We start from the raw sequence: 18,051 nt of genomic DNA, 5'->3' as shown, positions 1-18,051 counted from the left end.
GAGCACCAAATTATCTTCAGTTAGTGCTAAATACGGCTGCTAGAATCCTGACTAGAACCAAAAAATTTGATCATATTACTCCAGTGCTAGCCTCCCTACACTGGCTTCCTGTTAAGGCAAGGGCTGATTTCAAGGTTTTACTGCTAACCTACAAAGCATTACATGGGCTTGCTCCTACCTATCTTTCCGATTTGGTCCTGCCGTACATACCTACACGTATGCTACAAGACGCAGGCCTCCTAATTGTCCCTAGAATTTCTAAGCAAACAGCTGGAGGCAGGGCTTTCTCCTATAGATCTCCATTTTTATGGAATGGTCTGCCTACCCATGTGTGAGACGCAGACTCGATCTCAACCTTTAAGTCTTTACTGAAGACTCATCTCTTCAGTGGGTCATATGATTGGGTGTAGTCTGGCCCAGGAGTGTGAAGGTGAATGGAAAGGGTCTGGAGCAACGAACCGCCCTTGCTGTCTCTGCCTGGCTGGTTCCCCTCTCTCCACGGGGATTCTCTGCCTCTAACCCTATTACAGGGGCTGAGTCACTGGCTTACTGGTGCTCTTTCATGCCGTCCCTAGGAGGGGTGTGTCACTTGAGTGGGTTGAGTCACTGACGTGATCTTCCTGTCTGGGTTGGCACACCCCCTTGGGTTGTGCCGTGGCGGAGATCTTTGCGGGCTATACTCGGCCTTGTCTCAGGATGGTAAGTTGGTGGTTGAAGATATCCTTCTAGTGGTGTGGGGGTCTGTGCTTTGGCAAAGTGGGTGGGGTTATATCCTTCCTGTTTGGCCCTGTCCAGGGTATCATTGGATGGGGCCACAGTGTCTCCTGACCCCTCCTGTCTCAGCCTCCAGTATTTCTGCTGCAGTAGTTTATGTGTCGGGGGGCTAGGGTCAGTTTGCTATAGCTGGAGTACTTCTCCTGTCTTACCCGGTGTCCTGTGTGAATTTAAGTATGCTCTTTCTAATTCTCTCTTTCTCTCTTCTCTCTCTCTCTCTGGGGACCTGAGCCCTTGGACCATGCCTCAGGACTACCTGACATCATGACTCCTTGCTGTCCCCAGTCCACCTGGCCGTGCTGCTGCTCCAGTTTCAACTGTTCTGCCTGCGGCTATAGAACCCTGACCTGTTCACATTATGTGCTACCTGTCCCAGACCTGCTGTTTTCAACTCTCTAGAGACAGCAGGAGGGTAGAGATACTCTTAATGATCGGCTATAAAAAGACAACTGACATTTACTCCTGAGGTGCTGACTTGCTGCACCCTCGACAACTACTGTGATTATTATTATTTGACCATGCTAGTAATTTATGAACATTTGAACATCTTGGCCATGTTCTGTTATAATCTCCACCCGGCACAGCCAGAAGAGGACTGGCCACCCCTCATAGCCTGGTTCCTCTCTAGGTTTCTTCCTAGGTTTTGGCCTTTCTAGGGTGTTTTTCCTAGCCACCATGCTTCTACACCTGCATTGCTTGCTGTTTGGGGTTTTAGGCTGGGTTTCTGTAGAGCACTTTGAGATATCAGCTGATGTAAGAAGGGCTATATAAATACATTTGATTTGATTTGATGGGAATGTTGTGTTTGTTTGATATTGTTTTAGGACTATGAACATGTAAAAAGGGATTAGAACACGGATTATGAAAACAACAAAATAAATGGGAAAATTGGGGAGGAGAAATGACTAGAGACAGTGCTATTTAACTCACTGACCATGACCATGTTAAAGATGGCGCCGGAGAAGAAGGCATGACGTTTTACATGTCCCCAACCCATTGTGTTTTTTTTATTTTTTATTTGCGTTGTTTGTAACTTAATTTTGTACTTATTTTGTACATAATGTTGCCACTACCATCTCTTATGACCGAAAATAACTTCTGGACATCAGGACTGCGATTCCTCACACGGACTGACAGAATCCTTTTTTTCCTTTAACGAGTCTGACGAGCCAGACGTGAATGATATACTGCTTTCTCGGGAGCCCAGATCCCTGTGATTTGCATGTAGAGGAGATGAAGAAAAAGGGGCCAGAGGGTGGGCTGCCTTCTGAGAATTCGTAGGCGATCGAATAAACCCCCACTTCCTTCCATTCTGCTAGCAAACGTGCATTCTTTGAAGAATAAAATCGAGGATCTACGCGGAAGATTAAACTACCAACGGGACATTCAAAATTGTAGAATCTTGTGCTTCACGGACTCGGAGTCTGGTAAGACAAGGGGCGGCGGACTATGTATTTTTGTAAATAACAGCTGGTGCACGATGTCTAAGGAAGTCTCGAACTATTGAATGCCTGAGGTAGAGTATCTCATGATAGGCTGTACACCATACTATCTACCTAGAAAGTTTTCATCTGTGTTTTTCATAGCTGTTTACATACCACCACAGACTGAGGCTGGCACTAAGAACGCATTGAATGACCTGTATTCCGCCATAAGCAAACAAGAAAATGCCCACCCAGAGGCGGCGCTTTCAGTTACTGGGGACTTTAATGAAGGGAAACTTAAATCTGTTTTACCAAATTTCTATCAGCATGTTAAATGTGCAACCAGAGGAAAATAAATCTAGGCCGCCTTTACTCCACACACATACAAAACTCTCCCTCGTACTCCATTTGGCATATCTGATCATAATTCTATCCTCCTGGTTTCTGCTTACAAGCAAAAATTCAAGCAGGGAGCACCAGTGTCTAGATCAATATAAAAGTGGTCAGATGAGGCAGATGCTAAGCTACAGGACTGTTTTTCTACCACAGACTGGAATATGTTCTGGGACTCCTCCGATGGCATTGAGGAGTACACCACATCAGTCATCGGCTTCATCAATAAGTGCATCGATGACATCATCCCCACAGTGACCGTACCTACATACCCGAACCAGAAGCCATGGATTTCAGGCAACATCCGCACTGAGCTAAATGCTAGAGCTACCGCTTTCAAGGTGCGGGACTCTAACCTGGAAGCTTATAAGATATCCTGCTATGCCCTCCGAAGAAACATCAAAAAGGCAAAGCATCAATACAGGACTAAGATCGAGTCTTACTACACCGGCTGTAAAGCTTGTCATATGTGGCAGGGCTTGCAAACCATTACAGACTACGAAGGGAAGCACAGCCGAGAGCTGCCAAGTGACACGAGCCAGGCAAGCTAAACTACTTCTATGCTCGCTTCAAGGCAAATAACACTGAACCATGCATGAGAGCACCAGCTGGAAGACTAAGGACCCTGGGACTAAACACCTCCCTCTGCAACTGGATCCTGGACTTCCTGACGGGCCACCCCCAGCTGGTAAGGGTAGGTAACAACACATCCGCAACGCTGATCCTCAACACAGGGGACCCTCAGGAGTGGGTTCTCAGTCCCATCCTGTACTCCCTGTTCACTCATGACTGTATTGCCAGGAACGACTCCAACACCATCATTAAGTTTGCAAATGACACAACAGTGTCAACCTGATCACCGACAACGACGAGACAGCCTATAGGGAGAAGGTCAGAGACTTGGACGTGTGGTGCTAGGACAACATCCTCTCCTTCAATGTGATCAAGACAAAGGAGATGATTGTGGACTACAGGAAAAAGAAGACCAAAAATGTCCCCATTCTCATCGACAGGGCTGTAGTGGAGCAGTTTGAGAGCTTCAAGTTCCTTTGTGTCCACATCACCAACAAACTAACATGGTCCAAGCACACCAAGACAGTTGTAAAGAGGGCACGACAAAACATATTCCCCCTCAGGAGACTGAAAAGATTTGTCACGGGTCCTCAGATCCTCAAAAGTTTCTACAGCTGCACCATCGAGAGTATCCTGGCTGGTAGCATCACTGCCTGGTGTGGCAACTGTTCGGGCCTCCGACCGCAAGGCACTACAGAGGGTTGTGCGAACGGCCCAGTACATCACTGGATCCAAGCTTCCTGCCATCCAGGACCTCTATACCAGATGGTGTCAGAGGAAGGCCCTAAAAATTGTCAAGGACTTCAGCCACCCTAGTCATAGACTGTTTTCTCTGCTACTGGTACCGGAGCACCAAGTCTAGGTACAAGAGGCTTCTTAACAGCTTCTACCCCTAAGCCATAAGACTCCTGAACATCTAATCAAATGTCTACCCAGACGGTTTGCATTGCCCCCCCCCCCCCCCCCCCCATTTTTCACTGCTGCTACTCTCTGTCGTTATCATCTGTGCATTTTCACTTTAATAACTCTACCTACATGTACATATTCCCTCAACTAACCGATTCCCCCACACATTGACTCTGTTCCTATACCCCCATGTATATAGTCTCGCTACTGTTATTTTACTGCTGCTCTTTAACTACTTATTAAGCATAGTTTTTACTCTCATTTTTATTTTTATTTTTACTGCATTGTTGGTTAGGGGCTCATAAGTAAGCATTTCACTGTAAGGTCTACAACTACACCTGTTGTATTCGGCGATTGTAACCAATACAATTTGAATTTATTTGATTTTGATTTCTTCTTACCTTTGTTCAGGTGAAAAGTCTCCCTCTCTAAACACTATAGGTTGACGCATAGACCGATCACTCTTCATGGACACACAGCTGGGTACAGGGAAGGCTGGTCTCTCCTGCTTGATTGGACTTCAACACAACAGAGACACAAATTACATCTCTCATCTACTCTGAGCTCAGATGGGGAAACATAAGAAGAGTTTCATTCCAGAATGTCATACGTTTTCAGAAATGTTGGTAAACTAGCTTTTATTGTTTAAAAAAATTATTAAAGAAATGTTTGTGTTTTTCTACAATCTAAACATGTCATGGGGTTGTTTAAATAACAGACATATTTGTTTAAAATCTATCACTTGATGGTTTTATTTCAGAGAGACAAATAATAATTGTCTCAATCAATTGAGTTCTATTTAGGTTAAGTAAGTTGTCTCAATATATTTAATGACGTGTAGCCTAACATTTACACAATGATGTGCCAAATCTGTGATATTGTGCATTTTTATTGGGTAAGCAAGAAAATAAGCCATAGGTGCTAATATCTCTCTAGGAGCTTATCCCTTGTCAGTATTTTGAAAAAATTATAATGTTAAGGAAATATTTGAAGGGAGTAAACTGATCCGAGAGCAGCTATCCCTTTCTTTCAATCATATCAGTATCGATACATCCAGTTTCTGCTGGTCAGACATGGAACCCTGACCTATTCACCAGACGTGTGACCTTGTCCCGAACCTGCTGTTTCAACCCCCCCCCCCCCCCCCCTCTCTCTCTCTCTCTCTCTATTTTCCAGCTTTGAAAAACGGGGTCAAATTAAGATATGGCATCTGCAAGTGCATTCATTTTAAGATAGATTAGACAACCACATATCACAGTCACATATACCATATACGAACACTCCATTCCAGCTAAACAAACTTAAAGGACCCATATTTACAAATACTCCAGAGAAATATGCTGGAAGTGGGGTGTTTGCTGGATATTAGTGACCACTGTCCCTTTGCATGTGTCAGGGGTATACGGATGCCTCAATCCAAACCTCGTTTTATCAACAAGATAAATTTGAAACATTTCAATGAACAGGCCTTTATTTGTGTGTCACGCCCTGGCCTTAGTATTTTGTGTTTTCTTTATTATTTTGGTCAGGCCAGGGTGTGACATGGGTTATTTATGTGGTGTGTTTTGTCTAGGTTTTTTTTGTAGGTTATGGGATTGTGGTGTAGTATAGTAGTCTAGGAAAGTCTATGGTTGCCTGGAGTGGTTCTCAATCAGAGGCAGGTGTTTATCGTTGTCTCTGATTGGGAACCATATTTAGGCAGCCATATTCTTTGAGTGTTTCGTGGGTGATTGTTCCTGTCTCTGTGTTTGTTGCACCAGATAGGCTCAGTCACTTTGGTTTTTTCTTTTCACTTGTTTTGGAAGAGAAGAGAACGAGCGCCATTCTCCTTGCGGAGATGGTGCTAAATACATCAACACGGTCGGTCCCTGGGATTGGGCTGGCTAACACGATTAGGTTTGCTTGGAAGGAAAAGGAGATGGAGCCTTTAGGACGGGAATCTTTTGGAAGGATAATATTGATGGGGATTCTAAAGCTGACGGTGAAGGACGTGTTTTGTTTCCAAGGCAACTCGTTGGAGGGAGCATACGACGTGGCACTATATACAGAGGCAAAACACGATGATACCCTGAGAAGGGCAAGAGCAGTGGGAGGTGAGAGGCCGATGTGCCACTACGAAATAACAAGCCTGGCGAAGAATAATTTTAGGGTTGTAACTGTCAACATTTACAACCCTTACGTTAAGGACGAAGAGGTGAGGGCTTTTCTGGGGAGATATATGGATAACGTCTCCTCAGCAAGGCACCTCAAAGACTCCCTTGGGTTTTGGAATGGGAGGAGAGGTTTCCAGGCCCTCCTCAGAGAGGACCCAAAGGGACATGGTGGCTACCTCCATCCTCCTGCTATGTTCTCCCTAGGGGCTGACAGGGGGACGTTGTTTTATGCACGTCAGCCCCCATTTTGCAGACGCTGTATGGCCTACGGTCACATATTCGCCTCATGCAGTACAAGAAAATGCAGATTTTGTGCATCTGAGGATCATGAGGCGAGGGATTGTGACAAGCCTAAGACGTGCCATGGGTGTGGCTCGTCAGCACACCTGTGGCGGGGGTGCCCGGCCCGTCAGCGGTCATATGCGTCTGCGGCTGGGGGGGGAGCAGGGGCGGGGGATGGGGGAAGAAGAGGAGGGGAAGGAAGCACGCCTCATGATCAGAGTACAGGTCCAGAGGGGAAGGCCACAAGGAAGGAGGAGGAGCAAGAAGCGGCGGAAGGAAGAGAGAAGGAAACGGAAGGCACGGGAGTAGGAGAACCAGGAAAAGCGGCGGAAGACGGCAACCGAGTGGAGGAGCATGAGAGAGAAGAAAGCGATGGAGGAGTGGTGGAGAAGGAGACGGTGGAAGAGCAAGTGGACTGGGGGGAATGTGCCCTGGTGGAAGAGATGAGGGGTATGGTGGAGGAGCTGGCGGGGGGGGGTTGGTATCTCTCCACTGCCGTCATCACCGAAGAAGAGAATGAAGAGGAGGGAGCGATTGGCCGACAGTGAGAGGGAGGGGATGGCCAAGAGAGTGATGGGGGTGGGAGAAACCTCTGGGTTGCTGCTGGTTTCCACAGGCTCTCAATATCTGTTGGGTGGGGACACACCTAACAGGACTCAGGACTGGGTACAGGAGGAGGTGGGGAGTTTTTTGTTTGGGGACTCAGCCTCCCCGAATTTTTTCCAATCCAGCTGCAGCACTGGGGAGGGGGAGGATTGTGGGGGTAGACCCAGGGTGCAGGGCACCCCGGAGCCAAACACCTTTCCTGCATCCTGGGTTGGTGAGATGGAGGAAGAGGGGGGGATGTTGGGAGTACAGATGGTGTCATCACCGGTAGATATGGAGCAGGGGAGCATCGGGTGAGTCTCCTGTTTTTGTTTTTTTCTGTCTGGGTTTAGAATTTGAGTGTATTACATGTTTTTATTTTATTCTTTCACGGGGTCTGATTTTACTTTTGTTAGTTTAAATGTAAGGGGTTTAAGGGATGGTGTTAAGAGGAGGGCGGTTTTTAGTTATTTGGAGGGTGTGGGGTTTGATTTTTGTTTTTTACAGGAGGTTCACCTGAGGGATGGAGGGGATGTTAATAGGTTTAAGAGGGAGTGGGACAAGGGGGAGTCGGTTTGGGGTGTTGGGGGGGTGCACTCATCGGGGGTAGGGATTTTGTGTGGGCACAGGGAGGTTAAAGTGGAGGATTCTTTTGTGGTAATGCAGGGGAGGGTTATAGGGGTGGATGTCACGATAAGGGATTGTAATTTTAGATTAGTGGTGGTGTATGGACCACAGGTGGTGGCAGACAGGAGGGAGATGGTGGACTGTCTGACGCCCCTGTGTGTCACAAATAGGAAATTAGTGATAGGGGGGGATTTTAATACAGATTTAGGAAGAGGGGGGGGATAGCAGTGCAGGCGCCATTGCCAGGCCAATGGCTTGCCATGGTCTGGTAGATGGTGGTCTGCACACTACTCCGAAAATGGACGGTCCTACATGGCGCAACTCCAGGGGGGTTGAGCGGAGGCTCGACTATATTTTTGTACCCAGGTCTTTGGGTAAGTTGTCTGGGCGGCTGTTGCCTGTTTTCTTTTCGGATCACGACGGGGTGCTCCTGCAGGTGGGGTCGCCAGTCTGCCTCTTTGGTAGGGGGTACTGGAAGCTAGATCGGGATGTGCTGGAGGAGCAGGCTTTTGTTGACGGGTTTTATGGTTTCTTTTGGAGGCTTGAGGGTCTCCGGTTCATGTGCGAGGGGGTGTTAGAGTGGTGGGATTTAGTTAAGGTGAGGATTAGGGCTTTTATAATAGGATATTGCAAGAGGAAAAAAAGGGAGGAGAGGAGGGAGGTGGATCGTATCCAAAGGTTAATTGAACTCGAGTACGAGGCAGGCAACCTCGGCGGGTCGTTTGACTGGGAGAGATCCGCAACCCTAAAGGCGCAGCGCAGGGAGTTGCAGGAGAGGAAGGCTCGAGCTTTCCTGGAGCGTGCGCATAGTGGCTTTCTAGAACACAATGAGACTTGTTCTGCTATGTTCTTTAAGTCGGTTAGGGCCAGACAGAGTAGGAAGGTAATGCATGGCGTTAGGGAAGAAAATGGTAGTATAGTTAGAGAACCAGAGGATATGGTCAGGGTGACAACTGATCATTTCCAAGGTTTATTTAAGGAAAGGGAAATAGATGTAGAGCAGGGAAATGTGTTTTTAGAACACTTGTCCAGGTGGTTGCCGGAGGACATTAGAGAAGTGATGGAGGCCCAGATCTCACTAGAAGAGGTTGAGAGCGCTCTTAGGAGGATGGGAAAAGGGAAGGTGCCTGGGATAGATGGGCTGCCGGCTGAGTTTTATCTCAAGTTTTGGGGTATACTTGGACCAGTGGTCCTCGAAGTCTTGAAGGCCATCCTTGAGACGGGGGTCCCGGGGGGATCAATGGCTGTTGGTGTGCTGTCACTTTTATATAAGAAGGGGGAAGTAACAGACCTTGGCAACTGGCGGCCGTTGACCATGCTGTGTGTAGATTACAAGCTACTTGCAAAGGTTTTAGCAGACCGGTTGCGCACAGCCCTTCCCTACGTCGTCCATGAGGATCAGACGTGCGGGGTAGAGGGCCGCTCTATTAGATGGAACCTACAGTTAATCAGGGACTCCATCGCTTGGGTTGAAGATAGAGGGCTGCCTTTAATGGTAGCAGCGCTAGATCAGGCAAAAGCCTTTGATCGCGTGAATAGATCATTTTTATTCAGAGTGTTAGGTCGATTAGGATTTGGGGAGAAGTTCATAGGATGGATTCGTACATTATATGTCGGAGCGGGGTGCCGAGTTAGTGTAAATAGTCACTAGGGTGACGTTTTTGACCTCTCGTCTGGGGTCAGGCAGGGGTGCCCACTCTCGGCTCTCCTCTTCGTTCTGTACATGGAGCCTCTGGGGGCTGCCATTAGGGCAGACACAGGGGTGGAAGGCTTGTTGATCCCTGGAAGTGGTGGGCTGCGTGTTAAGATGACGCAGTACGCCGACGACACTTCCTTGCTGCTGTGCAAGGACTCGTGCCTGACAAGGTCCCTTGCCATCTTTGGGGATTTCACCCGAGCGTCGGGAGCAGTTCTGAACCATGCAAAGTCTTCCGTCAAGTTTTTCGGAAGATGGCGCGGTAGAACGGATGTGCCCGGGGGGTTATCTCTCTGTGAGGGGGCCCTGAGGATTCTCGGGGTCCATTTTGAGACCTCCGGCTCAGCGACGCTAAACTGGAACATGCGTATCGCAGTGGTACAGAGGAAGCTAGCAATGTGGAAGGCTAGGTATTTGTCTTTTATGGGCAAAGTCCTGGTTCTAAAGGTGGATGTGTTGCCGTCTCTTTTGTATTTGGCGTACATCTACCCATTGCCGGCTAGTCTGAGGAGGCCTCTAGTGAGGCTTGTGTTTCAGTTCATGTGGAGTGGCAGGTGCGAGTGGGTCGCCAGGGCACGCATGCTTTGTCCCATCGGGGAGGGAGGTAGGGGGGTACCACATTTCCCCCTCAAGCTGGACGCAATTTTTGTTTCTTTCTTGTTAACGGAGCTTGCTCATCCAGTGATACACCCGTCCGGTTACCTCCTGCGGGTGTTCTTCTCGTATCAGGCGAGAAGCGTAATGGTGTGGTCTAACACGGGTCCTCGGGCGGAACAGCTGCCGTGGCACTTTGGTCATGCGGCCAAGTGGCTGCGTGAGCACCCTGAGGTTGAAGTTGCCCGAGTAGGTTTAGACTACAGGCACCTGTACAAGGAGGTCAGAAAGGCAGGGAGTCCGGCGCCTGTAGTGGGCATCTCGGAAGTGGTCTGGGAGGGAGTGCAGGCGCGGGGTCTGGACAACAGGCTCAAGGACCTGAATTGGTTGAGCCTCCATAAGTGCTTGCCGGTACGTTCCATCATGTACCGGTATAGTTTGGTGCAATCCCCCACCTGTCCAAGATCTTCTTGTGGCAGGGAGGAGACTGTGCGCCATGTCTTTTGGGACTGTGCCTTTGCCGGAGTAGTATGGGCTAGGGCACGGGTGTTGTTAGGTTTGGTAAGGGGGGATTTTGTATTGACGTGGGCCAGGTTAGAGAGAGGTGTAGGGAGAGCGAGAGGGACGGATAGGGACAGGTTTCTGCTCTGGCTTCTCATGAGTCTCTTTAAACGGGGGCTGTGGGAAGCCAGGCAGAACATGGTGAAGACAGGGAGAGATTGGGGGGTGGAAGGGATAGTGAGGAGGGTGGAAGGAGATTTGAGGGGGAGGATGAAGAGGGAGGAGAGGAAGTGGGGGCAGCATGCTGCCCGGGAGAGGTGGAAGGGGGGTTTAGGGCTGGGTGTCATTTAGATTTGTAAGGGGATAGATTAGGGATGGGGAGATAGGGAAAGGTAGTTTGTAGGATGACGGGGAGGGAAGATGCTCCCCTGAGGTTTTGTTTGGGGTTTTTGTTTTGTTTAAATTAAAATACCACTATTTGAGTTTGTATGGAAATTATGAGTTGTAAAGAATGAATGGTATTGATGATAATAAATTATTTTTATAAAAAAAAAAAAAAAAAAATAGGGCTGTTTTGGGTATTCACGTTTATTGTTTTTGTATACTGTTCGTATTTTTCATCTTTATTAAAGCTGTATAAAGATAACCACGCTGCATTTTGGTCCTCCTCTCCTTCACCAGAAGAAAACCATAACAGAATCACCCACCACAACAGGACCAAGCGGCGTGGTGATAGGCAGCGGCAGCAGGAGCAGCGAAGTATGGACTATACGACTTTGGAGGAAATAGACAGGTGGGCGGTCGACCCAGGGAGAGTGCCGGAGCCCGCCTGGGATTCGCTGGAGCAGTGCGAGGAGGGTTATAGGAGAATGGAGTTGGAGAGACGAGCACGACGGCGTGGATGGAAGCCCGAGAGTCAGCCCCAAAAATTTGGGGCACACAGGGAGTATGGCGAAGCCAGGTAGGAGACCTGCGCCAACTTCCTGTGCTTACTGGGGGGCTAGAGAGACCGGGCAGGCACCGTGTTATGCTGTGGAGCGCACGGTGTCCTCAGTGCGGGTGCATAGCCCGGTGCGGTACATACCAGCTCCGCGTATCGGCCGGGCTAGAGTGGGCATCGAGCCAAGTGTAATGAAGCCGGCTCTACGCATCTGGTCTCCAGTGCATCTCCTTGGGCCGGCTTACATGGCACCAGCCTTGCGCACGGTGTCCCCAGTTCGCCTGCATAGCCCAGTGTGGGCTATTCCACCTCGCCTCACTGGCAGGGCGACCGGGAGCATTCAACCAGGTAAGGTTGGGCAGGCTCGGTGCTCAAGAGCTCCAGTGCGCCTGCACGGTCCGGTCTATCCAGTACCACCTCCACGCACCAGCCCTCCGGTGGCAGCTCCCCGCACCAGGCTTCCTGTGCGTGTCCTCGGCCCAGTACCACCAGTGCCAGCACCACGCATCAGGCCTACAGTGCGCCTCGCCTGTCCAGCGCTGCCGGAGTCTCCCGCCTGTCCAGCGCTGCCGGAGCCTTCCTCCTCAGTCCCGAGCTATCCCTCAGTCCCGAGCTATCCCTCAGTCCCGAGCTACCTCAGTCCCGAGCTGTCCCTCAGTCCGGAGCTGCCCCTCAGTCCAGTGGGGCCCTTGGTTAAGGTTAATAGGCCAAGGTCAATAGGCCAAGGTCGGCGGCGAGGGTCGCCAATCTAAGGACGCGTAGTAAGCAGACTAGGACTGTGTTAGAGTGGGGTCCACGTCCTGCGCCAGAGCGGCCATCGTGGACAGACGCCCACCCAGACCCTCCCCTATGGGTTTAGGTGTGCGGCCGGGAGTCCGCACCTTGGGGGGGGGGGGGGGGGGGGGGGGGGGGGTTAAAAACAGTGTTGTTAACAAAAGGCTAAGCTTGTGTTTGAATATATTTATTTCATTTCATTTGCGATTTTCATGAATAGAAAAAGTTGCGTTATGGTGATGCGCTTGAGGCTGTGATTACGCTCCCGGATACGGGATTGCTAGTCACTAGTAGTTAACAGCTTCTACCCCTAAGCCATAAAACTCCTGAACATCTAATCAAATGTCTACCCAGACGGTTTGCATTGCCCCCCCCCCCCCCCCCCCATTTTTCACTGCTGCTACTCTCTGTCGTTATCATCTGTGCATTTTCACTTTAATAACTCTACCTACATGTACATATTCCCTCAACTAACCGATTCCCCCACACATTGACTCTGTTCCTATACCCCCATGTATATAGTCTCGCTACTGTTATTTTACTGCTGCTCTTTAACTACTTATTAAGCATAGTTTTTACTCTCATTTTTATTTTTATTTTTACTGCATTGTTGGTTAGGGGCTCATAAGTAAGCATTTCACTGTAAGGTCTACAACTACACCTGTTGTATTCGACGATTGTAACCAATACAATTTGAATTTATTTGATTTTGATTTCTTCTTACCTTTGTTCAGGTGAAAAGTCTCCCTCTCTAAACACTATAGGTTGACGCATAGACCGATCACTCTTCATGGACACACAGCTGGGTACAGGGAAGGCTGGTCTCTCCTGCTTGATTGGACTTCAACACAACAGAGACACAAATTACATCTCTCATCTACTCTGAGCTCAGATGGGGAAACATAAGAAGAGTTTCATTCCAGAATGTCATACGTTTTCAGAAATGTTGGTAAACTAGCTTTTATTGTTTAAAAAAATTATTAAAGAAATGTTAGTGTTTTTCTACAATCTAATCATGTCATGGGTTGTTTAAATGACAGACATATTTGTTTAAAATCTATCACTTGATGGTTTTATTTCAGAGAGACAAATAATAATTGTCTCAATCAATTGAGTTCTATTTAGGTTAAGTAAGTTGTCTCAATATATTTAATGACGTGTAGCCTAACATTTACACAATGATGTGCCAAATCTGTGATATTGTGCATTTTTATTGGGTAAGCAAGAAAATAAGCCATAAGTGCTAATATCTCTCTAGGAGCTTATCCCTTGTCAGTATTTTGAAAAAATTATAATGTTAAGGAAATATTTGAAGGGAGTAAACTGATCCGAGAGCAGCTATCCCTTTCTTTCAATCATATCAGTATCGATACATCCAGTTTCTGCTGGTCAGACATGGAACCCTGACCTATTCACCAGACGTGTGACCTTGTCCCGAACCTGCTGTTTCAACCCCCCCCCCCTTTCTCTCTCTCTCTCTATTTTCCAGCTTTGAAAAACGGGGTCAAATTAAGATATGACATCTGCAAGTGCATTCATTTTAAGATAGATTAGACAACCACATATCACAGTCAAATATACCATATACGAACACTCCATTCCAGCTAAACAAACTTAAAGGACCCATATTTACAAATACTCCAGAGAAATATGCTGGAAGTGGGGTGTTTGATGGATATTAGTGACCACTGTCCCATTGCATGTGTCGGGGATATACGGATGCCTCAATCCAAACCTCGTTTTATCAACAAGATAAATTTGAAACATTTCAATGAACAGGCCTTTATTTATTTTAGTCTGGTTTTTTTTTGTAGGTTATGGGATTGTGGTGTAGTATAGTAGTCTAGGAAAGTCTATGGTTGCCTGGAGTGGTTCTCAATCAGAGGCAGGTGTTTTGGGAACCATATTTAGGCAGCCATATTCTTTGAGTGTTTCGTGGGTGATTGTTCCTGTCTCTGTGTTTGTTTGCACCAGATAGGGCTGTTTTGGGTTTTCACGGTTATTGTTTTTGTATACCGTTTGTATTTTTCATCTTTATTAAAGATGTATAAAGATAACCACGCTGCATTTTGGTCCTCCTCTCCTTCACCAGAAGAAAACCGTAACATTGTGACCTTTATTTTGGTGACTTTGATTTTATTGCATCTATACCTGACCCAGAGTTGGCTCTGAACCACTTCTCAAATGTTTTCAATTGTATTGTAGATAAACATGCTCCCTTAAAAAATTAAGAATTAAAAATGGGTCTTGCCCTTGGTTCAGTCTAGAGCTATCTGAAGTCATACACAACAGAGATACTGCCTTGGCCAAAGCTAGATTCACAGACTCGGGCACAGACTGGCAGTCTTTTAGGCGGTTGAGAAATCTGTGATTAAAAAAGCAAAATCAGATTATTATGTTAATACACTATCTGAATGTACAGGGAACCCAGCTAAAATTTGGAAAGCTGTTAAATCACTGAAGGGTTGTATCTCCTCTTCTCTCCCCCAATAAATGAATTTAGATTCTGGCCTTATTACTGACTAAATTGATATCATTAATGCATTTAATCACCATTTTATCTCTGCAGACTTTATAAACTCAGCAAAAAAAGAAAGCAAACTTGACATGTGTAAATATTTTTACGAACATAAGATTCAACAAGTGAGACATAAACTGAACAAGTTCCACAGACATGTGACTAACAGAAATTGAATAATGTGTCCCTGAACAAAGGGGGGGTCAAAATCAAAAGTAACAGTCAGTATCTGGTGTGGCCACCAGCTGCATTAAGTACTGTATTGCATCTCCTCCTTATGGACTGCACCAGATTTGCCCGTTCTTGCTGTGAGATGTTACCCCACTCTTCCACCAAGGCACCTGCAAGTTCCCGGACATTTCTGGGGGCAAAGGCCCTAGCCCTCACCCTCCGATTCAACAGGTCCCAGACCTGCTCAATGGGATTGAGGTCCGGGCTCTTCGCTGGGCATGGCAGAACACTGACATTCCTTTCTTGTAGGAAATCATGCACAGAATGAGCAGTATGGCTGGTGGCATTGTCATGCTGGAGGGTCATGTCAGGATGAGCCTGCGGTAAGGGTACCACATGAGGGAGGAGGATGTCTTCCCTGTAACGCACAGCAGTGAGATTGCCTGCAATGACAACAAGCTCAGTCTGATGATGCTGTGACACACCGCCCCAGACCATGACGGACCCTCCACCTCCAAATCGATCCCGATCCAGAGTACAGGCCCCGGTGTAACGCTCATTCCTTTGACGATAAATGCAAATCCGACCATTACCCCTGGTGAGACAAAACCGTGACTTGTCAGTGAAGAGCACTTTTTGCCAGTCCTGTCTGGTCCAGCGACAGTGGGTTTGTGCACATAGGTGACGTTGTTGCTGGTGATGTCTGGTGAGGACCTGCCTTACAACAGGCCTACAAGCCCTCATTCCAGCCTCTCTCAGCCTATTGCGGACAGTCTGAGCACTGATGGAGGGATTGTGCATTCCTGGTGTTCCTCGGCCAGTTGTTGTTGCCATCCTGTACCTGTCCCACAGGTGTGATGTTCGGATTAGCTGTTCCTGTGCAGGTGTTGTTACATGTGGTCTGCCACTGCGAGGACGGTCTTGTCTCCCTGTAGCGCTGTCTTAGGTGTCTCACAGGAGCTGATCATTTGGATCTTGGTCTGCTTAAGTGTGCAGCACCCCTTATTGCTGGCTCAGTAGCCCACATGTTTTATTATACATTTTTATCAGGAAGTATTCCAACAGCTTGGAAATCTGTATATGTGCTGCCAATTCTTAAGGTTGGGGATACAAATGATCTTGACAACTATCGCCCCATTTCAAGACTACGTTGTTTAGCTACAATTTTTGAATTCTTGGTTAATGTACAACTTTGTTCCTTTTTATCTGATAATTGTATTAGTACTACTACAGCAACCATGCTAGTTGTTAATGATCGCGTCAATGCCTTGGATGCTATAAAAAGAGCTGTGCTGCCCTGTTCATTGACCTGTCAAAGGTGTTCGACACTGTTGATCATTCTGTTTTGCTGAAGAAATGATCAAGAGTAGGTCTGGGATATACAGTCTGTTTATGGTTTCAGAATTATTTTAGCAACAGAATCTTGATAGATGAGGTTAAATCAGAATTTCTTGAGATTCTAAAAGGTGTTCCTCGGGGTTCAATTTTGGGTCCATTATTGTTCACTTTGTATATTAATGACATAGGAAACACTGTTAAATCTTGTAGCATTCATCTCTATGCAGATGACACAGTTTTGTATTCCTGTGCCACCTCAGTGCAGAAGGCCATTCGTGAACTTCAGCATGACTTTGATTCAATTCATTATTCACTTACAGATCTAGAATGTGCGTTAAATACAAGTAAAATACAAGTAAAATGCAAGTAAAATACAAGTAAAATACCAAGTTCAAGTCATGAAATGTTGACCCTGAGGACCTGTATATTTGCACTATAAATGGAGCCCAAATTGAGCTTGTTTCTCAATATAAGTACCCGGGTGTCTGGATTGATGACAAGTCATCCTTCGTAAGGCATAGAAAGATTATAAAATAGGAGAAAGATTGTTCAAGCAGCACTTCTCCCTGTATTGGATTTTGGTGATGTTGTTTACATGCATGCGGCAACCTCTGTTTTGAAACACTTGGGCGCAGTCTACCATTCAGCAATACGTTTTATCACAGGGGACAGTTTTAGCACTCATCATTGTAGTCTGTATAAAAATGTGGAATGGACCTCTCTGTCTGTAAGAAGAGAGCTGCATTCGTTTTTATTAATTTACAAAGCAATCTGACAGAAACTCCCTCCATATGTAACTTCATTAATTAAGATAAGAATAATAAGTTACCAAACCCATTCTCAGGAAAGGATAACATTAGAGATCCCTTCAGTCTCCACAGATTTAGGAAAATTTGCGTTTAGTTTTTTTGCCCCTAATTTGTGGAACAATCTGCAGAGTTCACTGCAGCTCTATGTACTGGTGCCACTCAGGCAGTTAAAATGATTGATTGAGGACCTCTATGTAGTTGAATGGGATTGCGTTTATTTTTGTTAATTGCATGCTGAATTATATTGTTTTATACACATGTGTATGTTTTAATATTCTGTTTTTATTGTAATGTGGGCTCTCTTGTAAAATAGATTTTTAATCTCAATGTGACTCCCTGTTTAAATAAAGGTTAAATAAAATTTTAAAATTAATAACGTTTTGCAAAAACAACACATTTTCATACACATCTAAAATACGTGAATAAAACATCTGAGAACAGTAATATTTTACACACAAATGAAGGTATCCAAAAGCAATCATTTCTGATGAAAAAACACAAATGTGAAAAAATTGTGGATATAGCACTTTGGAAATAAACTCTTCATAATTTATTTAACAAAATTGCCATCTCACCTCATAGCTTTCCTGTCATGTTCCCCAGAGAGACTCATTTTAGATCACTGACCCCTAAACAGAAATCAAGCATGTTGGATGTCGTTAACACAGTCACAACAAATGATTAAATGTCAATTCTCTTTTATTCATTTTATCCTAGAAATAAAACATTTACTAACAGACACATCTAAACAGTCAGGTGATTTAATGCAATCACATGAACATTGTCATGTTCTTCTACAATAATTTAAAAAATTGTCTCTCAGAAGGGGGAACTCGCAAAGAGTCACTAACAACAACCAAAATATAACATGTGGGGTTTACGTTTCACAAATAGTTTAACTCATGGGGTTGATGAGAAACCGATTAATAATAATACATTATTATACGATCACATGAACATGTAATCATGACAGAATTTTTCACCTCTCCTGTA

General features: G+C 46.1%; 1 protein-coding gene across 1 annotated transcript in view; it reads right to left on the bottom strand.

Annotated features, from left to right (window-relative positions):
- LOC110487471 (NACHT, LRR and PYD domains-containing protein 12-like) overlaps positions 1 to 17,672 on the bottom strand; it is a 40,192-nt gene extending 22,520 nt beyond the window's left edge. Inside the window, exons 1-3 of the mRNA XM_036941893.1 lie at positions 17,634 to 17,672; positions 12,947 to 13,063; positions 4,472 to 4,588 (exon numbers count right to left, since the gene is read on the bottom strand). Coding sequence (XP_036797788.1) covers positions 4,472 to 4,588; positions 12,947 to 13,063; positions 17,634 to 17,671 — 272 coding nt within the window. The 5' untranslated portion in view covers position 17,672. The remainder of the gene's footprint in view (positions 1 to 4,471; positions 4,589 to 12,946; positions 13,064 to 17,633) is intronic.
- Between the last annotated feature and the right edge of the window lie 379 nt (positions 17,673 to 18,051).

The sequence above is a fragment of the Oncorhynchus mykiss genome, chromosome 13 (assembly GCF_013265735.2).
Source record: "Oncorhynchus mykiss isolate Arlee chromosome 13, USDA_OmykA_1.1, whole genome shotgun sequence".
In the NCBI taxonomy this organism is placed as follows: domain Eukaryota; kingdom Metazoa; phylum Chordata; class Actinopteri; order Salmoniformes; family Salmonidae; genus Oncorhynchus; species Oncorhynchus mykiss.
Note: the sequence above shows the minus strand (reverse complement) of the source record. Positions and strands in the feature narration are given on the sequence as shown.